Here is a 24,619-nt window from a genome sequence, read left to right on the forward strand (position 1 = left end):
TATTATTATAATAGTAATATTAAATATCCTTGTATTAGAACACAATATTTTAATTTTAAGAGATAATAATGATATAAATTGAATATGCTGTTTTGTTGACATAAAAACTTGAAAAGTTAATGTTTTAATAATACTTATAAGCTCCATATTTTAATGCTAGTGTTGAATTTAAGCAACAGTCATGTTTTATGTGTGAAATATAAACAAAATAATTTAAAAATATTAAACATGCATGTAGAGGCTATGTTGCTTGTAGTGTGCAACAGTGATTTAGAGTAGATTAGTTACAGGTAAAAACAATTTGAGAGTTGAGGATAAATTCATTAAATGGAGTTCATTCCAACTGTCCCATGTCATAAATAATGTATTTTACAGATCTGTGTCTTGCCATTCCTCATTTACTTCAATTAAATTGATATGAGTAAGGTCAGGAAATTGGGTAAACTTGCTAATCCTAGCTGGATGTAACATGAAGTGATTATATTTTGTAAAGAGAAACCATGGATATTTGTACTCAAGTTTTTGCATATAGGAGTTATAATAGTGAATGTAGGCTGTACTTTAGATACTTATTGTAAAATTGACAGTTGTGTTTATGCTTTAAGATTTTGTTATTATAGAAAAGAATAGTATAATGTTCTATGGCATATTCAAGGTCATAGCTTCACCAGTGTTTTCACATGATGATGCTATGCCTAAGACAATAGAATTATAATTAAAACTAGCTGAATGTTTATTTCTAATGTATTTCTTCAGCAGACTTCATAATGATTATAAAAATTAAATGTAAGGGTGTTATGGGATAATTTTTTAAATTGCAATTTTTGGGGACATTTTACTTTCTAGGACAACTTTACTTATCTTGGTGGTCTTTACATAAAGAGGGGACTTAAGACCAGCTTAATATAACAATGCTATGATTTTGTGAAGACACATAATTTGGTTGGTTAATGGGACATGTGGCAAATGGAATTTAATTGTGATAAGTATGAGGTTGTGCATAATTTTAATGACACTATTGTAATACAAGCTGCACATAATCTCGATGGGAAATCTCTCTCCATTATGTAAATGAAGAAAATGGTCTAAGGACTTGGTTCATAACTTCTAATTCTTCAAGACATTACATTTTTGCAAGATGTAAAACTAGAATAATTTTGTGTTTTATATGTCTGTGAGTTTGTTTATATATCAGTATTGACTACAAGTTTAAAGAGCTCATGATTTCATTGCATAAATGAATAATTAAGTCTCACTTGGAGGCTTAGGAGTTCTTTGGAGGTCTTTCGTAAAAGCTAAGAATGACATTAAGTAATTGGAGAAGTTTCATACTAGGATAAAAAGGTGGATGGGTTGTCATACAGGATAGCTAAGGTTTCCTTATTGTTCTCTCTTGGTAGAAGAAGGACTTAAATGAAATATTAAAATTTATTAAAGAAATTTAAAGGACTAGTGTAACTGATTTTTTGCATTGAATAATTTTAAGGGCAACAGGGCAAGAATGATAACTTAAGATTTTGATAGGAAAGATTCATTTTGTGTGGAGGTACATTTGTGGAACAAATTGCCATTTAGTAGAATAATAGAGGCTGCAACTTTACAGGATTATTAAGAAAAGGGCAGATGAATATTGGTAGTATCAGAGCTGAATTTAGTGATTAATTTTCTCTTTGTTAAGGAAGGTTGTATAGGGGAGTCATTCTGATGTACCAGAAGTCTTTTTGATGCCATGTAATTAATCTGTATGTGTGTGTGTGTAATAGAAACATGCTTGTTGTTATACTTTTTGTAGATGACTTTGCATTTACCGAATTATATTGGGTTAAGCTGTCTTATGATGTTGAATAATTTTTGAAGTTATTGAAGGATCTTCTCATTCAGAATGTAAAATGTTTTTCTCCAGAGAAGAAGTTATTTCAGATCTTGTTTTAGTTATGCAAAAACAGTAAAGTAATCAGTTATATTGAGTGAGTGTATGAATGTTTTTGTTTACTAACTGGAAGTGGAATTCCAGATCTAAAGTAGCAGTGCAATAGAGTAAAAGAGTTTTGGAAATGTTTATCATATATCTTATGACCTTAATGTATGGTGACTACCAGTATGATCAATAATGAATCATCATCTGTAGTATATGCTTGAGTCTAGATATTTAAAGAATAATCTTAAAACCTGTGCAAGTGTAACCATAAATAATTGACTTGTTTGAGAGTTTGTTTTAATACATCTATAATGTTTAAAACAAACTAATTTTTAATTACTTTGAGCTGACTGTTATTGTAAATGCTAATGTCATACATAGCTTACGTAAAATAAATGGATAAACTAGATGTAATTGTTTTTCTTTGTTGTAGGTTGATATTTGCTGACAAGAATTCTAGAAACTTGTTATTGTTCCTTTTGCTGAATTTATCCTTTGCATTTATTGAGCTTTTATATGGAGTTTGGACAAACAGGTATCATGTAATAAGCTATAGTTTGTTAGACATAATTTCAGTATTTTCTATTTATGTGTATGTAGGGAAAATATACAGTTTTGGCAGTCTAGTGTTTAGCAGCTGAATAAAAATTTAAAATACTTATTTGTTGCTTTAAACCATGGTATTGTTATACTATTAAAATGAAGATATCATCATGGGAAAATTACGTATTATAACATTAGAAGAATACCAGTATTACTTCTGAAACACACTTTCCTCCCCTCACACTCGCAGTAGCGGCTCTTCTCTGCCCATCTAAGTAAAGGTATTCACTTGCTTCAGCCTCTATACCTAACTATATTTCCCACAGGAAGTTAACTCTTGTGATTCTCAACACTTATATCAATGAGTCCCCATCCTAGATTTCTATACAAGTTCTCCTTGTCACTGTTATTACTTCCTTTTTCACTTTTTCTCGATAGCAGAAGATTACAACAGCAGAGTTACAACTTTGCTGCAGGTTTTTCTTTGGTGTTGAATAGCCTTATTTAGACCAGTGTTTTAGAGGATATTTTTTTCTTCTTTTTTTAGATCTGTCTTATTGTGTCTTTGAGTTTATTGTCTTTTATCTTTACGTACATAAAGTAAATTATTTCTGAGACTTTTCAGGTATGAGTTCACAAACTTGCATCTCTGACAGAGAATTGCCTTGTGCTCCTACACTGCCACCTCTGGAGTCTAGCAGTGGAATCTTACATGAAGTCTGATAATGTTTCTTTTATCAGCTCAGAGGCTGAGTTTGTAGGGAATTAAGGGTTGACTGGTGATAATTTGGACTTTATTGTTTCATCAACTTCCTGTGTTCAGACAGCTGATTTTGAGCTGAAGATAAACATCTTGCATATTATACTGTTTGTGTAACTAATACATCAAATTTGTAATGTCTTGAGCATTTCTCCCATATTTTATGGCTCTTATCCTTTGTTAGGGGGAAGTCATTCAACTGATTATGTGGTCTTTTCACCTTTACCAGACATTGCTTTGTGTGTGAGGTGAATTGCTGATCAATTGAGACATGTTTTTGCCATTCTCTGTCCTCCCTATTTATTGGATCAGAATGCCTTGGCTTTTCATTACCTGGAGAGCCCATATTTGGATTCTCAGAAGTTAGATTTGATAGGCCTGATACTGCTGATTGTCTTAATTAAACTCATTTTCCCTGAATTTGTCTGCCCCTTGCAACAGTTTGGTGTTTTTGATATTCTCTGCACATATTGTTTGAGGACTGTCCCCTCCTCAACTTTCAAAGGATTTTAATCATTGACTAACTTTCTACTTTGGTAGGGTTATTGACTCTCTCTCTCTCCTTGGTTTCTTAGTTGGTTTGTTGCTGGGATCTTTTGGAGAGAGATTCCTTACTTGATAGAGTTTGGCTTCCTTCTCCATCCCTTAGAGATCCACAGAGAAGCTACTTTTCTTAAATATTTGATTTTTGCAAATATTTCCAGGCTTTATGCTATCTAGGGTGGATGTGGCTTGTCTCCATTCTTTGTTTTGACCCTGGCTTCTCATTTTTCCTAGTCTACTAGATGATTTCCTGTACCTCTCATTAGGGTTTCCAAAAGAGAAGATTCAACCATTATCAGTGGATATCTGTTGCTCGTATGAATCACAGACAATGGTATCAGTGACTTCCCTATTGAGTTCAGTCTTGTCAAAACTCGACTGAGATGGTTTGTGTCTGTATGGGAGACCTTTCCACAGATCAGTGGGTCATTTAAGTTCTTATGAGGGGATTAGTCCTCATACCAGTTGTCTTTCCACTCTCTAAGAATCCTCTTACAACCAGTTATCAAGTGCAAACCATGAAATAACTTCTGCACAAAAGGGCTGTAGATTATGCTGACTCCTCTATCGAGGAATTTTATTGTAATCTGTTTCTAGTACCAAAGAAGCTGGGTAATTTGCAACCTGTCATCAACATTTCTTGTCTTGGTCATTTCCTCCCACATCCTTGTTTTATAATGAAACTGTTTCTTTCCCTTCGATGGCACATCTCATCTAGCCTATGGATGACAAATTTCTATGTCACCAGTGCCTATCTTTATATTCCAATCACGAAGTTTTCATATCATTACCTCCATTTTGTATCCAAGAAACAGATGTTTCAGTTTTGTGCACTGCCATTTGTCCATGTATCTGTCCCATACATGTTTTGCTAGAGAGTTATATTCTTATCACATTATTTTCACTCATTTGGCATTCACACTCATTATATGGATGACTGGCTTCTTTTCACTCCTTCCCACCACTTTTCAGAACTTCACACTTGAGCTCTTTTCTCATTAAAATGGAGAGTTATGCTTTTACTCCATACAATATTTCATGCATATAGGGATGTTTTTTCAATTCCCCTCTCAGTCAGGCCCACCTGTCTCCTCCATGCCTTCAGGCCAAAGAACAGATCATTCTTCTAATACAATTATCTCCTTCTTTACTACTGTGTGCAGTTCCATTTATTTTGGGGATATGGGCGTTCTTAGAATCACTCTTTCCTTTAGGTTGGACCCAAATACATTCTCTTCAGTGGTCATTATGGGACAATGGAACATTTTCATGGCTGTGCTGGATTGTCTAATGACCCTATTGACTTCCAGTCTGTTTGATCTTGGTTGGGGTTTGGATAGGAACAACACAACAGTAGGTGTTTCCCCTCTTGCCTCCAGATCTAGAGATGCATCTTTTCACAGGTATTTTTCTCGAGGATTGGGACACTTGTACAACAGATATGGAATTCATGCGGCCTCTGGATACAAGAGGAATTTTCTCTCCACATCAATCTTGTAAAGCTCATAGCAGTTCAGTGAGCTATGTCTTGAGGTCTTGTATTATTATGAGAGAACATGGTAATGTTTTGCTTGGGTAATTTCACAATGGTCTTGTACATTTCTAAGCAAGGGGACACTCACTCAAAGTGTTTTTGTCTTCAAATGTTGAATCTTCTCATTTGGGCCCACAATTATCAGATTGTTCATCTTGTTGCAATGTTCAAGGTGTAATGTATTTTGTGGCCAAACAATTATTTTGTTCTGACAGATTTCTTTGCATAGAGTGAGTGCTTCATCCACAAGTTTTTTATTAGATCTGCTCACCTTTTGGGATGCTTCAAATCTATGCTTTCACCACATGCTGGAATGCCCAACTCCCATCCTTCTGGTCTCATGTATCTCACCTCTGGCTTTGGGCATAGATGCTATCAGCCAGGATTGGATGGGTCTTCATCTTTACCCATTCCTTCTGATTAATCTGCTATCCAGAGTTCTGATTTACTTCTTGTCCTGTTGAGTTTTTCAGGTGGTGCAATGTCAATTGTAGATTCTACTCCTTTGGTATATTCAGGAGTGCCAACCTATTCAGTTTCCTCTCTAGCCAACTCTCTTACATCAGTTTCAGTAGGATATTTTTCATGTGCCAATTACCATTCTTCTACTTTTGGTTTTATGTGATCCATTGCAGATCAGGGATTGACCTCTCAGGTGGCATTTTTCTTAACACAGTTCATTTGGCATTCTTATTTGAATGTGTATTAAAAGATATTAGTGGTTTGTCAGACATAGTTTTAATCCTTCTTGTCCCAATGTGCTGTAAGTTTCTCCATTTCTGAAGGCTTTATCCATTTCTCTGTATAAGGCAGCTTTATCAGCTACGTTTCATTTTTCTAGGAAATGTAACAATTGTGTCCATGATTATAAAATCTTTTAGGTTTATTCATCCTTAATGTACCTCTCCTCAATGTGGATTCCTGTACGTGGTGAGGGGACCTCCCAGTGAGGTTCTGTTTTTACAGTTTACCTCCTCTGGGATGAAATCATCCACCTGAGTGTTTGCCATGTGTGGTAACCCAAGAAGGGGAGGAGAGGATCCTGGTGATTGAGGGGTCCAACTCCAACACGCCACTTTGGCCTTTAATTCCTGTAAATGGGCAGTGTTGGGGTGGCTTCCCAGGATCAATTGACTAGTCCATTTGGGTCAGGGTCAACTGAGTACCAGCATAGGACATCCACAACAGGTGTTGTGGACATTGTGTCTGACACTGCTGTTCCGGTATAGTGCTCATGAAATCCTGGCATTGCTGCAGTGTCCTTAAGGCACTATAGTGCATCCCCTTGTAGGGCTCCATGGTGGGTAGGGTCAGTGGGCACCAAAAAATTTTCTATTTATTATGGATACTCCTAAAACAAAAAAAATAACACAACTTGAAACCATAGAGAAAAAACCTGACTACTGGGAAACGACCATGCATTGATGAATCTGTACAGCCTAACTCACCACTTGAATTTGTCCCGTGATTCTTAATTTTGCATTCCTTAAGTGATAAACCTCTAGGGCAGATGTCCCCATTTTTTTTATTCAGAAGGGCTTAGTGGCTCCCCTAAGTCGGTAAAAAAGCTATGTTCGGGAGATATCTTAGTGGAAACATCTTCTTCACAGCATTCCAAACTCCTCCTGACATCATAGACCTTAGGGGACATACCCATTGAGGCTACTTCTCATTCCACTTTGAATACTTCCAGAGGAGTTATAGTTGAAAGAGATTTAAGGACTGTCCCCGAATCGGAGATCCTTGCAGGTCTCATCAGCCAAGGTGTCACAGCAGTACTCCGAATCTTCACTCGAAACGATGGAATTCTGGAACCAACAAATGTTCTAATACTAACATTTACAGTGCCATGTCCTCCTACCACAATAAAAGCAGGATATCTGAATTGTAAGATGTGACCTCATATTCCAAATCCTGTACGATGTTTCTTTTGTCAATGATTTGGTCATTCAAAAAAAATCTTGCCGTGGTTCCTTGACCTGTGCCCGTTGTGGTGGTAAAGACCATAATGCTACTGAATGCCAACTCGAACCACATTGTATAAAATGTAATGGTACACATCCTTCTTATTTTACCTCTTACCCTAAATGGGTAGAAGAAAAAGAAGTACAATGTTTCAAGACAGTTAACAATCTCACTTACACAGAGGCTCGAAAATATGGCAGGAAAATGTCTGTCTAGATGTTTTGTGACAAGCTGTCATACTTCCTATTCTGAAACCTGGGAATGATCCAACGATTCCTTCGAATTACCGTCCAATTGCTTTCACAAGTTGTCTCAGTAAAATCTTAGAGAGGATAATCAATGCCTGCCTCGTTTGGTTTCTTGAATCAAACAACCTCCTCTCACCTACTCAGTGTGGGTTCCAAAGACAACGTTATATGATGGACCACTTAATTCGCCCTGAAACATCAATCAGAGAAGCCTTTTTAAGGCAACAACATCTTGTTACTGTTTTTTTTTTTATTTAGAAAAAGCTTGGAGATATGGCATCTTACAAGACCTTCACCCCTATGGATTGCATGGAAACTTATCCCTTTTCATCAAGCAATTCTTAATGAAGCGCTGATTCCAAGTCCATGAGGGCTCAACACTTTCTCATTTTTTCCCACAGGATCTTGGAGTCCCTCAGAGCTGTATTCTTAGTGTCACACTTTTCTTTATAAAGATAAATACCATCAGTGAACAGCTACCCCCTACAGTTGCAAACGGTCTTTTTGTTTATGACTTGACTTTCACATCTGATGTCAGTCATCAAAAATGAGGTTTATTGAATGGCAGCTACAAACTGCAATCAATCAGATACTGAAGTGGACCACGGCAAATGGTTTAAACTGTTTGTATATATTTGTATACATTTCTGCCACAAACGGGGAATCCACCCAGATCCAGAATTCAGTCTTGAAGAAGTTGTACTTCTTGTTGTCCCTGAAATAAAATTCTTAGGTCTTATATTTGATTGTAAATTAAATTTTATATCCCATATCAAGCAACTTTGTATCAAATGTCTAAAAGCATTGAACATTCTCCGTGTCCTCTATTCTACTTCTTGGGGAGCAGATCAATACTCCATGCTCAAAATGTATCGTGCCCTTGTCCATTCCAAACTTGACTATGGGTCTGTGATTTATGGTTCTTCCAGAACCTGAGTGCTAAAAATGTTGGATCCTGTCCATCACCAGGAGCTTTGGGTTTGTATTGGAGCTTTTTGTACTTCTCCCGTGCAAAGTTTGTACATGGAATCTCATGAACCCCCTCTATATATTTCTCATTTGCAAATATCTCTAATGTATGCTTTCAAACTTTGATCCTTACCACAGCATCCTACCTGTCTTTGTGTTTTCCAACCACAATGGACCACACTTTTTAATAACAGAAAGTCTGCCATTGTTCCTTTTAGTCTCCGTATCCAGGCACAATAAGAAGAATTGGATTTGAATAACACTGCAGTTTCTTCAAATCAGCCTATTCTTCCATGGCAAATTACTGGCCCCAGTTGTAACCTATCTTTGAGCCATCTGAGGAAAGCAGATACACCCAATTGGAAATATCGCTCTTTCTTTGCTAAACATCTTTCATATGATCCATCCATTCCTATATATACAGATGGTTCCAAGTCGGGTGACTCAGTGGGCTGTGCCATTGTTTGTGACAGTTCAATTGTAGCACACAGACTCCCCTCTACAGTTTCTATTTTCACTCCTGAATTGTATACCATCTCTCTTGCCCTAAATCATATTGAAATAATGCAATATACAAATTGTACAATATATATGGACTCACTCAGCTGTCTATTGACCCTGGAATCATTCCATGATAGTCACCACCCTCTTCTTATCAATATCGAAAACAAACTAGCCCACCTTTCTCTCTCGTCTGTCTGCGTCAATTCTTTTGGACACCAGGTCATGTTGGTATTTGTGGGAATGAGCTGGCCAACAGAGCAGCAAAGTCTGTTCTGGATCTATCATCCCAGTACCCATTCCATACATGTTCTATGGTCCAGTTATCAAATCCAGACTGTACATCAGATGGCAGGCAACCTGGAATGAGCAACACAACAACAAGCTTTTTCAAATCAAACCTTATCTAGGTCTTTGGCTCTCTTGCTTCTGTAAGGATCGAAGAGAGGAGGCTGTTTTGGCAAGCTATGCATTGGTCACAGTTTTTCAACCCACCACTTCCTTTTATCTGGTATTGCTGCACCAGTGTGTGGTCTATGTGGCACTCAGATCACAATCATCCACATTTTAATATCATGTCGTCGTTACACCCTAGAAGGATGACACCATTTTAAAGATATTTGTAAGGCAGGCTTACCCTTGACTTTGGCCCATACTGCCCATCTCACTCATGTTTTTACATTTTTAAGAGCCATTGGTCTTTCACACTTATTTTAAGGTTTTTTTTGGACTATATAGTGTTTTAGCATGATTTCTTTTACACATTTTTTTACACATTTCAATTTTTATTTTGACTTGAAACCAGAACTGGAAAGGCCAACTTCAGGTGACTGACTGCAAATTCGATCTTAATGCTTTAGTCTTTCTGGCAAGTCTTAATTTTACACATTTTAGTTTTTATTTTTCTTTTGATCTGAACCCAGGTCTGGAAAGGCCAACTTCAGGTGACTGACAGCAAGGGTGTACTTCTTGCTTCAGTCTTCCTGGCAGTTCCTAATTTTACATATTTTACTTTTTACCTGAATTGCCCTATACCTATACTGTACCACATCTTGTCTGGCTCAGATAGCCTTGTAGCTTTGTGGCAATAAACATGGACTACCTACCTACCTATCTTAATGTACTTTCAGGTTTCCAAATTGGGATCTCACAATGGTTCTCCTTGACTTGTTCACTTTTGAACCCTTGACATCATGCTCCCTATATTAACTTTCTCATAATACTTATTTTTTCTGTTGTTAGCTAATAGACATTAGTGTTTTGATGTGTTTGCAATTCACGTACACAAGTCTCTTTACTATTCTACTTATGATCTTTTGTATCCAGATGGGTCCTTTCTGCTCAAAACTTCAGTGTTAGAGAAAGGTATAAGAGTTTCCCATTTATCTTCACTTATCATTTATATGACCTTTTGGATCTTGATTGTTTTTTATGCATGTTTTGGGCTCTTCAGCATTATGTTTCATGCACTAAATAATTTCAGGGCTCATCTCACAATTTGTTTCTTTATCAGAATCCTATGGTTTCATGTGACTTATCCTCTGTTACTTTGACAGGTTGGGGAGATGACTTTGATTCATATCGCTTACTCTGAGCTTTCATTGGACGTGCAAGGCTTCTTTGGGTTTAATCTGATAAAGATCACCATATTTTGATGCCCCTATTAGCTGAATTGCATTAGCTGCTTATGGATCTTGTACAGGCTGGTATGTGGACAATGCCAAATACTTTTATATCTCACTACTTACATAACTTGAGGTTACCTTCTTGGATGGTTTTCAATTGCTCCTCCTTTCTTTTGTGTTTACTTCATTTTTTTTTGGAAACCCTTTCATTATTTGTATGTGCATCCCACTCAGTGGTGGGTGTTGCCTGTTCAGATATGCTTCTTTCCAAATCCATTCTGACTATCAGAAGACTGATAAAAATCTTGTTGCTACAGTGAGTTCTGTTGAGATGGAGTGCTCCATAAGACCACTGTGGTTTTCTGGGTAGTAAACAATTATATTCACTACTGGACTGCCACTTATGGATTATCACAAATAAATAATACAGGGATTATCTTTGGATTGAATAAATCAGGATCACTTTAATTTTCAAAATAGGAAATGTGGTTGACCTGTTGCACTTTCTCTAGCTTATTTTTCACCTGAATTCCCCAACACGAGTTTTACCCTATTTCTCTTAGTGGAGCATGAAAGCCCTTACTATTCCTGGTTTCCAGTCACTAGGGTGGTGAACAGGGGTCTGTTTCTCCTAAGTGATGCTTTAACTCATTATTATATTTTAAGAGAAGAGGACAGAATTGAATTGCCCTCCTATCCATAACCTTGGGTGGTTTTTCTCATATGCATGGTGGAAGCAGGAGCACCCTATGCACTAGCCTTCTAGTAATTCTGATTTAGAGGTGACACATAGCTGTCCAGTTGAGTTGTATGTGGCCATTCTTTTTTATCATTATCTTTCTTTTGATTATTATGGAAGAGGGTCCCCTTGATATTTTAGTTTTGCATGTAGAATATCAGTTCTTGTGCTGTAGGTTATACTTAGTTTGTTCTACATCTTTTTATAATTCCAGGGGCAAGAGATGCCTCTCAGGTTGGAAAGTTAGGATTTCTGTGTGTTATTCGAAGTTGGGTAATTTATTTCATCAGGTTGAGTGAGGTGAGAAAGGTCCCATAATTTTTAGTTCAGTTTGTGTTTTGTGCTTCTTCAGGTTGGAACAAGAGTTTGTCCACTTTTGTATTGTTTGCATTTGTAATTCCTGTGGCTTGAGAGGCAACTTTTTGTAACTTTCAGGTTAGGATCCAATAATACCACATTGTGGTCCTCATGCCCCAGCCACTATGCTTTGGATCTAGCATTGGGCCACAGTCCCATCATTCTGTAGGACTTTGTGTGACTGTTTAGGGCCTGAATGAATTCCATGAGCTATGTACAATATTTCATCAAATATTGGGAATCTGTACATTGGCTGACTATGACTGGGTGCATTTGGTTTTGAAGGAATAGCCCATTTCTGATAAAGTTGTTCCAAAATTTGTTTTCTTCTCACAGTGTGCAGAGTTTTGCTTCTGTGGCTGGTCAGCCTTTACCACCCAGGTATTTAATTTTACATTGTCCAGGCAAAGAATATACCTTTTCTAGAAGTAGTGCTGACCCCACTAGAGTGCTGTTACTACTATCTCATTTTCACATGTCTCTTTTCTTTACTGACACTTTCTGTGTGAATCTAGCCCTCACTGACTTCTCTTCCTTGTCAGTATGAGATTCTAGTTATTGTGTGAGATTGAGATTACTGTTAATATATTTCAAATGTTAACATTTTTCTATGCTGAAAATATATTTCTGATAACATTTACGTCTCTCTCAACCTCTTCCACCTTTCTCCCCCATGATGTCCAGAGTTTGGGTCTGCTATTTTGGACTGTCTAAAGAATTGAATAGGAAATAACAACAGAAAGTTTATATATGAATCTGGAATATGTGGTACCTTGATGCAGATGGAGTGAATCACAATATTTAACTTGCTATGGGAAGTATAGTAGGGTATAAAGGCTGGAGCAAGCAAGGTAAGCTTCATACCAATATTTAGATGGGCAGAGTAGGGTAACTTTTGTCTGAATAAAGCTATAGTCTAAGACGAGGTAAGTATTATCAGAAATACATTTACAGTACAGGAAATTTTCAACATTGATTATTGTGAATAACCAGCAGTGGAGAGTCTCATGTGAGAATTAATTACTTAGTATATTTTACTAATTGCCCAACTTCACTGAAGAGACACCAGATGTGTAATAGACAGAAAAACTTTGTAATTTTTGATGGGTGCAGTTATTTATAAATGAAATTTATTATTTGACCCTCAGCCTCAACATCAAATGCAATACATGAAGGGGGCAGACTGATTATTGTATTAAAACTAAAGAATTTTTTAAAGATATGAAAGAAAGACTTGGGAATGTAATAGATTTATGTGGTGGATGTTGTTATTAAATGATTACTCCATGTTTTACATCATATACCACTAGTTACAAGTTTCAATGAAGAAGGATTCATAAATTATTTTAACAAATGAAATTCTAATGCACAAAAGTTTTGGTTTTTTTCAAAGCCAAGAAGTGTGTTTAGTTTGGATATCTGTGTTAAATCTACTTGCATAAAGCATGTAAACCTTTATTTTTTCCCCGTGTAACATAAAAATATATAAAAAAAATGTATATATCATAATTTTCCGTACTATAATTTATTTCCTGGTATTTTTAATGTATTTCATTTTTCTTTTTTTTCCAGTTTAGGTTTGATATCAGATTCTTTTCACATGTTTTTTGATTGTACAGCCTTGTTGGCAGGACTGGCTGCTTCTGTGATAACTAAGTGGAGAGCCAATGAGAGATTTTCCTATGGGTAAGATTATTTTATCAGCTTCTGATTAGTACCAAGAAAATGCATACTTACTGACATGCAATTAAGCGGAGTCTGACACGAAGTAATTTTAGAGTTAAGAAAGTATTTCAACAATATCAGTTTGATATGATTGGTGCTAAAGGATTAAAATATGAGAAACCCTAAAGAAATGTTAATCAAAGACCTTGCCAAAAAAAGAATGTTTATCAAAGCTGTTGTCTGTTTTGTCATTCAAAGTAAGAACAATCATGTGTGTGTGTGTGTGTGTTGTACATTTATTCCTAGAATACCAAATCAAATGAGGATTACAAAATTGTATCATTCTTCTTACATGTGTATTAAACTAGTTTTTAGTGAAATAATTGTAGAATATTGTGCATGTGTACATTACACAAAATAATTAACTCTATCATGATAGGTCATGGGTTAAAGGCCATGGCATTACATTTGTTGTCTTACTTTCAAAACTTTATTGAACTACTATTTTATGAATTTATCTTAAGTGTGGTATCTAACTGTAGATTACAATTCAAATTTTAGTGTTATTTATATTAGTTAATTTCTTAAATTAAATGTAAATATTATAAAAAAAAAACTATCAATTTTTGTGTGCCACATGGTTCAAATTAAATGTTTGTGATGTCAAAATATTAAACCTATAATTTATTACAAATTAAAAACTCAAAATATTGATATTAATAAGCTAGGGTATAAAATAAGAACCTTGTATCTTTTCTATTTGTTGAGATATGTCTTATGCACTGAACCAAATACAGTGGCCCTGTTCACCTCTTTTTATCTTTTTGAATCTGTCCTACTCTAATATATGACATGTGAATAACCAATCAAAACCTCAAAATGTTCCCCATTCCTTTCTCAACCATTTTAAAGTGCTTGGAAGCCATTTTTTTCTTTCAAACCAAGATTTCAAGCAAGTAGATTGTGTTTTTAGTCTGTTGAAAATTAAGTATTTTTTTAGCTGAAGTACAGCTTAGTTAATTAGCTTGATAAATTATACTGGAATTCTATGGTATAAATATAGTTATTTATGAATGTTTTGGTTACAAACAAGGACAAATGTTATAACTAGAAGATATAATTGTTTGTTATAATTATTTATTTAGTGTTTTATGTTTTAAGAACTTATTTGTAAGTTGTAGTAATCTATATAAACACATAATATGTAATTGAAATGTGACTGTGTTTAACTAAATACTTGTCCAATAAAATACAGCTAAGACAGGTTTCTGTAAAGATTAGAAGTCAGTTTAATGTTATTGAATATGGTAACATGAATGCATGTTCATCTCATCAGTAGAACTTCTGTAACATTATCTAAGAACAACCAGGTCAAAATAATAAATATATTTAGACTAAATGTTTGTGTGTTCTTGTTGTAATTTGTAATAATTCCAGGACAGAAAAAAAGCATAATTTGTATTTATTTTCTAATTTTTATCTTTGTTATGTGGTCAGTCAAATTGACATGTCCCATATTGAGAAAATAACAAACAAAATTTAGTTTTACTCAAAAGTTTGAAAGATGTTTAGTAGGCTTTAGAGATTACACAAATATAATTTGAGATTTGGGGGATGAAGAATAGTTTCTAATCGTAAACTGAAAATCACTTTGCACTCAGACTAGTAAAAAATAGATTTTACATTTTCACAAACAAATCTTTAGTAAAAGTACTTCAGTAAAAAATCTGACTTTTTTGTGTACAAAACTTGTAATCTTTATAAAGACTGCCAAATTTTGTGAAGGTACACATAATGCATCAAAAGTTATAGTATGAATACTTGTATAAATTATACCAAGCTTGTTGCAAAAGGGTTAATAGATATAGAATTTGTAATGTTATAAGCTATGAAAAGGTAAAAGTTACTGTTATGAAATAATGAAAATCAGTCTTCAGTTCATTGTTATGTAAATGAGGCATTTCATGATGTTTTCTTTTCCTTATAACACAAATCATTGGTTATTCAGCCTATGCAGTGTACATATAGGTCTCAATTATTTTTGTCTCGGCTGTTACTTTAAAGGAAATCACACAACTTGAAATGCCCCATAATGTTAATGAGTCATGTCATGGCTAAACTCCAAAGAAAAATTTGGATGTTTCATTTGCATGGAGAACATATCAGTCAAATGGATCGATAATAGCATTCTTTCACTGGTTTTGATGTTTCATACTTTTATTAAAGAAATGCAACTGTTTCAATGCCAGTGTTAGAGCTAGTTAAACAAATGGGCAAAACAGACTGTTATAAACATTACAAGCATGTGATTCCTGTTTGTCGATTGATTCTGGTTTGCTTCACTATATGTTTAGCTGCAAGGGATTTGCCTTTTCATTAGATATACCTTCAGAACCAGAGTTCACAAGGCTGGCCTCTATGCTAGATGCACAATAAGGTGCATTTTGCTCACAACAAATCATAAAACAGTTTGTCTGCAAGTAACACATCCAGTAGACCAATGACAAATTGGGTAATATCCTACTTGCAGCTGAACTGTGCTTCCCTCTTAAGTCAGATAAGATGTATACTTATTGTCAAGGATTCTTAAACTAAATACAACAGAGACATGATACATATGGTAGTGATAGAAGTATGAAGTAAGCAAAAATAAATGTTGATGAATGTGTATCAAAATCTCTCTTCTGGAATGGTTCTGTTAAAACTACATATTTTAAGGACTACATCCTATCATTTTGTGCTTCTTTATGGTGGCACGTTTGGCCCAGACTTTAGCCCATTATATGATTATGTTTCTGCATGTCATGCTAAACTGGTAAACACATTCTTCTAGAAACAGGGGAATGACTGAAGGAAATGATTTGAAAGTTCACCAGGTTTCAGTCCTATCAAACACTTATTAGATGTTCCTAGGAGATTTTACACCTCATTAAGGGATTCCGGATATTAAAGATGCATGGCGACAGCTCTTTCACAGAAGTAGTTGATATCTTATGATATTATTAATACTGATATTAAGATGTAACATCAGTGTTGGTGACCTTGCAGTTTAGATATTATTACATTTTATATTGAAATTAAATTTCATGGATAGTAATTTGTACTAGAAATATTTCCTAATTCAATCTCAGGTTATCTAGGATTGCTGTGAGCCAAAATCAACACAGTGGTCATTTATGAGTGGGGGGCCTACTTGTTAAAACACTTACAGCCACTTTTTACCATCTTGCTAAAATTTTCCATTTATGTGATTGTTCTCCTCATGAGGTTTGTTTATGGATATCTTGAAACATTAAACTTTGATCTACCTGGATGTATAACTGAAACAAGATTCTTTAGGATGCTAAAATATTGCATGTGTTAAAGAAGTCATTTGCATTTCTGATTACTTACAGGTTATCACATGCATGGTTGTCAATAAGATGAACTGATATGAGTGTTACATTAGTTGAAAACAATGAATTTTTTTAACTTGTAGTATAAACTCAAATTACCTTTAAGTGTTTGTACAATGTTTGTGTGGAACAGCTATTTAAATGAAATGATGTTCATTTGGTCACATGACTGTATATTCAGTTATTTAGCCCTTCAAATAATATAGTAGAGAAAAGTGTCACTGTAGAAGAAAGACATCACTGAGTGTGTAAAATCATATTTCAATAAATTAAGTTCATACATTGCACTTGAATGCAATCAATTAAATTTATTTATACTTAATTTACTAATGAGCATTAATTATTGATTAGTGTCATAAAATGGTTAATCAGAATTATAACTAAATCAATTAATTTTGTAAAAAATAATCAATAAGATGAAATTAGTTTTTCTAGATATTACTGTTCTAGATTATTCCAACTACTCAAGTCTTTACTGAGAATGATTGATTAGTTTAATGTAATCGATTAATAGTAGTTAGTTCAACAATTAAAACAATTATCAAATTCCACTAATCATGCAGCTCTACTGTGCAAGATTTGTTTTCAAGGTTTAGTTTTGATTCATTTATTCAAGTAGCATCTTTATTTTTCAGTGTCTGTAAATATTCTCAAAAACTGTAGTTTCCAACCATTTAAGTATTTAAAATAAAGAAATTCAGTATTTGTTAGTCTGTTTAGTTTCAGAAATAAATATATTTTAATTTGTTATGGTAACATTTTAAATTAAAAATTTATCAATTTTTTTAAAGTGCTTTAACACTGTTTTATACTATTTTTATGTTGTTGATTGTTGTGCCAAAGTGTACAATTATGTGTTGTATTATTTTTTTAATTCCAGTTATGTTCGTGCTGAAGTTCTTGCAGGGTTTGTTAATGGTCTTTTTCTGTTGTTCATTGCATTTTTCATCTTTTCTGAAGCTGTTGAGGTAAGATTATTCAAAAGGTTTTTTGTTGTATGTGAGTCTGGAAGATATGTTACAAGGAATCTTTTTAAGTCTATGTACAGTAATATTAGGATTTTTATACCTCTTTTTATTAAATTTTTGCAGCTATCTATCCGACTAGGATACTTTACTTTTTTAATATTTAAATTGTACAGTTATTTTATTTGTGTTGTGTGTACACATTATTCATATAATATACAGACTTGATTTCTTTGTTTAATACTTTGTGAAGAAAATGTGTCTTTTTACATCATAGTCTTCTATGCTGGTAGAAGTTTCCTGAGGAAGGCTTTTTTATCTGTGTAAAAGTCTGGGGTATTGTAAACTTTTTTGTTTCTGATTTTATGTTGAGCCAAATATGGCCTAATGATTAGCATTCAAGATTTAAAATCAGAGGACCCATGGATCGTATTCAGTTGTTACAAAATTGTGTCCAGCATGTTAGATCCATTAGTGAGTTATAAGAATGAAGTTGAATTCCACTCTTTGATTTAAAACAGCCCAAGAGTTGACAGTGGATGCTGCTGACTAACTGCTTCTGTCATTAAAATTAAGTTAAAAATAAGGGATGTTTTGCTCAGGTAGGTCTTGTGTGGCTTTGCATGTATGAATGTGTGAAACAAACACAAAAACATATGAAATTTTCATTTTCCAATTTAGTTATTGGTTGAATGTAACTTTATGTATCAATTATTAATCTTGTGAGTGTTCTAATAATTATTACTTATAAAGTGTCTAATTGACCATCTAAATGTCTATTTTTGCAAAATTATTCCATTTTTATTGTTTTATTTCAGTTGTATAATTATGAATGTTTTAAATTTGTATTTAAGTAACAAGTTAATAGCTAGCACAGATGAATAGATTGCCCATTATGTAATGAAAGATATTTGTCTCAAAATTTAATAGTTGTAAAATATGTGCTGCAATTATTCTGTATAACAAAAATGTTTTACGAGATTTAAAAACTGATATCTTTATGCAGGTCACAAAAGTGCCATTTTAAAAATGTTAACCTGTGCAACTGAGAAATGAGAAATTAATATCAGACTAGTTTCTGCACTAGTTATTATTCCAGTTCTGTCAAATAGTTTGTTTTTTAATTTACTATTAATTTTAACTGTTAAAGTTATGCGAGATAATGTTTCTATTTCAGAGAGCTATTGAACCACCAGAAGTCAAACATGAGAGACTATTTTTGGTATCTGTTCTTGGATTTTTTGTTAATATAATAGGAATATTTGCTTTTCAACATGGCCATGGACATGGTCATTCTCATGGAGGTATGTTTAGTTGTTTATTCATAACAGTGAAAAAGCTTAAGAAATCTAGATAAAATATTTCATGTTTGTAATTTGTAAATGAAAGACTCTAAAATCATCATAAAATCTATATCTACAGTAATAAAATGTGTTTTTAAATTTGACGTTTAATAAAATTATGGATAATGTGTTTCAGGAGAACATTCCCATGACCATTCACACACTCACTCCCATAACCATGGACATGAACATAGTCATGGTTATGGTAAGTACTTGTCTTTTGAAGTTTTTTTATGAAAGTTATTTTATTCTACCTTGTTTATTACCAGTGGTTTTGTGTTTTAACATTATTGCTGGCATGTTAAAGTTAATTTCATATAATAACTACTGTTGTCAACTCAAGAATAATTATATTTTGTAATATTGTATCCTACCACAACCTGATGTTTACTAGCAGTGATTAGAAATAAGGTTTGATTTCCAATATAAATTGTTATTTACACAAATAATGTTTTAAGGTTTAAGATTTCACAGTGAAACATATATTGACATTTTTTAAGATTAAAAAAAATATAGTATTTACAGTCAATTGTTAAGTTAATAATTAATTAAATTGATATTAGTCTCTTTGGTTTATATTTTGTAATCAAATACCAAAAAACATGGTTGGTCCACTCCAGAAAAACTTTAAATACTCTGAGATATATTCTGGTAGACAAGATGATATCTTTTATGCTTTTGCTGACTATTACAAAAAAATAGCTTTAAAACTATTAAGAAACTGCTACTTCCTTGAAAAAACATATGTGTTTTGTTACATAAGTGATTTCCCTTTACTTTTCAAGCTTTTGTTTTGCACATACCTTGGTTGCCTCTATTTTTATGAGCTCGTATCATGTGGTTTGATCATTAACTAATAAAACATAACTGTAGAAACATCTATAAAGAAAATTCAAATGTGATTAGGTGTAGCAAGAGTTAGGCTTTTCACATCATTGTAGGATAAATAAAGTGGCTTGAGTAGTGGTTAGAGCTTTTGTGAGAAATTTTCTAGTCAGAGCTCTTGTAGCAATGACCAAAAACTATTCAATGGGAATGTTTTAAATAATTTAAAATAATCCACAGAACTGAAACTTTATTTAATTTAGATGATCTTTTTATTCATGAAAGTACTTTCTGTCCAGAAACAATGGAAATTTTGTTTTAATGAGAAAACATCAGATTAGTTAGGTTTAGTGAGTACAATATGTAATGGCAAACTTTTGTGGTGATTTAAATCTTTATTTACTGAATAATATTTTTAGTTTCTTGTTAAACAACTATATAACTTATTTAATGTATAATTTATTGAAAAGAAGCTATATTTGTTAGATATAAATTATTTTGACCAATGGTATTGTTGCAAAAATATCGTTACCTAGCCTGAAAAGGTAAAGGTGATGGCATTTTTAAAGGTGAGGTCCAGATTCACTGATGAAATTTTCAGTTTTTGTTGTGTTTATTTTATGATTTATAGCCAGGAGTGATAACTACTGTAATCTGTAAAATAAAGTATAAACTGAAATGTATTGATAAATATCAATTTAGTTGAAACTGACTGGATATATAAAACTGATCAAATTGATATTAAAAGATGAAAACGAGTATTTTTAATGTTTTTCTAAAACATTATTTCACAACAACATTTTTGAAATCCTGAATCAAATATTATTGTTTTAACCAAAATTTGATTATTTTTATTATGTTTGTCTGATGTTTCATGCAATTTAGTAAAGTGCTGCTACTGTGAGAAAAAATAGTGAATATCAGTGACACCCTGTCCAATCCAGAAAGAGCTTAAATTCTTCATTCAAAAATTATCATTCATAATTATTTTGGAAGTGAAGTCCCATTTCAATTTACATTTCAGAAAATTATTTAATCAATCATTATTAGAATACCATTTGTTTTTGTTAACTGATTTCAGTGTTTCATTACTGTGAAAGGAAATATGGAACTGGCACCTCTTGTAGGTCTAGCTGAATTTATAAACTAATTTGTAAAATAAATGGAATGTTGTTTGAAAACTTTTGGTTTGTCTTTTGCTTAGTTCCTGTGATTTATATTGCCTTCCTTGATCTCTTTCAGGGTATGGAAGGGGAGTTATATGATACAAAAAGTCAGGAGTTTTTAATGTATATCTGTTTATTATATAGTTTATGTTGTAAGGTTTGTACTATATTGGGATTTCTTAAGCTTTTGGAATAAATCAATCAACATGGACTCTATCAATTTGACCAGGCCTGGCATGGCCTAGCTAGCGTTAAGGTGTGCGCTTTGTAATCTGAGGGTCATGGGTTCGCGTCCGAATCGCGCCAAACATGCTTGCTCTCCTAGCCGTGGGGGTGTTATATAATGTGACGGTCAATCCCACTTTTCGTTGGTAAAGAGTAACCCAAGAGTTGGCGGTGGGTGGTGATGACTAGCTGCCTTCCCTCTAGTCTTGCACTGCTAAATTAGGGACGGCTAGCACAGATAACCCTCGAGTAGCTTTGTGCGAAATTCCAAAACAAACAATTTGACCAATCACATGACCTCTTTGTACTCATTAAAACCCTTATAGATTTGATATTACTAACTTTTAATGTAATGTGTACATCTTCATGAAATTTAGCAGTCTTTCAGTAGATATTATAAGTCTTTCATATATAAAAAATCGCATTTTGTAATGAGGTATTTTTAATATAAATAATTTGTCTTGACTCGTCCATGTGCAAAATGATTTCATGTTAAGATTAAAAATACTTTTCTTCATCTCGGAAATCTCAGATTTCATTTGTGTAATCTCTTAAGCCTCCTAAATACATTTCAGTTGTGAATTCCTATTTTATGGTTGATATGTGTGTGGACTGACATGCCACATTTTGTAAAGAAAGAGAAGAAAAACAAAATTTTTACATCCATATTTGTCTGGTTGTAGTAACATCTTTCAATTGAATTTTTATATTTTATGGTGTTTTGTTAGGAGCATCTACTTTTCTGAAACAAGCTGCAGACAGTGTATTAAATATGAGACACTGTTATCTTGAGCACCCATATATCCAGAATTTATGCTGCTGTAACCTGTTCTACTACTACCGTAGGAGTCCAAACAGACCTTACCCTATTCCTTACACAATCTTCACCAGCAAATCTTAATGAAACACTTCCCAAAATCAATGCAATTCATGAATTAGTGTCTCCTTCCATCTCTGTCCTGACCACACCTTCCAGTCATTGCCAAACTTCACCTTCTTCAAGTCAAGATGTTTTCATGGGGTCTCTCTCTCTTGATACCCCAAATATTAAACAAACCACTCATCAGCACCCTCAGTCATTAGTACATGTACCAATAAATTTGGGCCCGACCATTCAAGCTAGAGCAGGATCCATAGAGGGCTATTGACCCATATCCAACAAAGAAAAAAAATGCAGTCGTAAGCAGAAGACTCATTTTCCCGTCATCTTATGAGAGATTGGCCGTGATCAGTACCACCCGACCCATGTACCTCGGTGAAAGTTGGTCCAGGCCAACTGGCCTTCTTTCACTACTCTCTTGGAACTTGATCATGCCATCTTATGTAAAGCATCCATAAATGGTTGTATAGCAGCAGTAACCAACAGTATTATACAAGCTGCTTCTCAATGCATCCCTAAAACTTCAACATGTTTCCCATGGCATCCTCGCCCTTGGTGGAATTCTGCTTGTTCTATAACACGAAAAACTCAGAAACATGTTTGGGATAAATTTTAAAGATACCCCACGCCCTCAAACCGCATTGCATTTCAGTAAGCCCGTGCATACGCTAAGCAAGTTAGACATCAAAGCCAGAAGGAATCTTGGATTTAATACACCTCCAGCATTTCTTCAATCACCAGCACAAAAGTTATATGGGATAAGATCTGGAACTTATTTCTTTGAACTTACCCCTCCCTTTTTAGTCATTAAAACACAGGCAGAGCATCTTCCTCTTTCCTTTTCAACTGATCATTCCTATGACTACAATCGCCCTCTTACACTGGTGGAACTCAAACTTGCAATTCATTGGTCTGGCAATACATCAGTCGAACCTGATAATATACATTATGAGATGTTACGTCACCTTTCTCAGAACTCTCTTACTGTACTCCTAGCTGTCTAATCAGATATGGCAGGAAAATGTCTATCCAGTTGCTTGGTGACAAGCTATCATACTCTCTATTCTGAAACCTGGGAAGGATCCAATGATTCCTTTGAATTATTGTCCCATTGCTTTGACAAGTTGTTTCAGTAAAATCTTAGAGAAGATAATCAATGCCTGCCTTGTTTGGTTTCTTGAATCAAACAACCTACTCTCACCTACTCAGTGTGGGTTCTGAAGACAACGCTCTACGATAGACCACTTAATTAATTATCACTTACTTAATGCCATCAGTAAACAGCTACCCCCTACAGTTGCAAACGGTCTTTTTGTTGATGACTTTCACATTTTGTGTCAGTCATCAAACATGAGGTTTATTGAACAGCAGCTACAAACTTCAACCAATAAGAAACTGAAGTGGACCATGGCAAATGGTTTTAAACTTTCACTCTCTAAAACCGTTTGTATACATTTCTGCTGCTAAAGGGGAAACTACCCAGATCCAGAACTCCGGCTTGATGATGTTGTACTTCCTGTCATCCCTGAGGCAAAGTTCTTAGGTCTTATATTCGATTGTAAATTAAATTTTATATCGCACATCAAGCAACTTCGTATCAAATTTCTAAAAGCATTGAACATTCTCCATATTCTCTCTTCTACTTCTTGGGGAGCAGATCAATACTCCATGCTCAAAATGTATCGTGCCCTTGTCCATTCCAAACTTGACTATGGGTCTGTGATTTATGGTTCTTCCAGAACCTGAGTGCTAAAAATGTTGGATCCTGTCCATCACCAGGAGCTTTGGGTTTGTATTGGAGCTTTTTGTACTTCTCCCGTGCAAAGTTTGTACATGGAATCTCATGAACCCCCTCTATATATTTCTCATTTGAAAATATCTCTAATGTATGCTTTCAAACTTTGATCCTTACCACAGCATCCTACCTGTCTTTGTGTTTTCCAACCACAATGGACCACACTTTTAATAACAGAAAGTCTGCCATTGTTCCTTTTAGTCTCCATATCCAGGCACAATAAGAAGAATTGGATTTGAATAACACTGCAGTTTCTTCAAATCAGCCTATTTCACCATGGCAAATTACTGGCCCCAGTTGTAACCTATCTTTGAGCCATCTGAGGAAAGCAGATACACCCAATTGGAAATATCGCTCTTTCTTTGCTAAACATCTTTCATATGATCCATCCATTCGTACATATACAGTTGGTTCCAAGTCGGGTGACTCAGTGGGCTGTGCCATTGTTTGTGACAGTTCAATTGTAGCACACAGACTCCCCTCTACAGTTTCTGTTTTCACTCCTGAATTGTATACCATCTCTCTTGCCCTAAATCATATTGAAATAGTGCAATATACAAATTGTACAATATATACGGACTCACTCAGCTGTCCATTGGCCCTGGAATCATTCCATGATAGTCACCACCCTCTTCTCATCAATATCGAAAACAAACTG

The 24,619-nt window shown here is 34.3% G+C and overlaps 1 protein-coding gene across 3 annotated transcripts in view; it reads left to right on the forward strand.

The window, feature by feature from the left end:
• Nucleotides 1-24,619, forward strand: part of LOC143223223 (zinc transporter 7-A-like) — a 37,727-nt gene that overhangs the window by 801 nt on the left and 12,307 nt on the right. For all 3 annotated transcript variants that reach the window (XR_013012759.1, XM_076450871.1, XM_076450870.1), the window contains exons 2-6: nucleotides 2,352-2,453; nucleotides 13,275-13,388; nucleotides 17,643-17,730; nucleotides 18,905-19,031; nucleotides 19,207-19,275. Coding sequence is in view for 2 of the 3 variants with exons in the window: in XM_076450870.1 (XP_076306985.1) it covers nucleotides 2,352-2,453; nucleotides 13,275-13,388; nucleotides 17,643-17,730; nucleotides 18,905-19,031; nucleotides 19,207-19,275 (500 nt within the window). In the remaining variant the exon portion in view is untranslated. The remainder of the gene's footprint in view (nucleotides 1-2,351; nucleotides 2,454-13,274; nucleotides 13,389-17,642; nucleotides 17,731-18,904; nucleotides 19,032-19,206; nucleotides 19,276-24,619) is intronic.

The sequence above is a fragment of the Tachypleus tridentatus genome, chromosome 8 (genome assembly GCF_004210375.1).
Source record: "Tachypleus tridentatus isolate NWPU-2018 chromosome 8, ASM421037v1, whole genome shotgun sequence".
NCBI classification, from domain to species: Eukaryota; Metazoa; Arthropoda; class Merostomata; order Xiphosura; family Limulidae; genus Tachypleus; species Tachypleus tridentatus.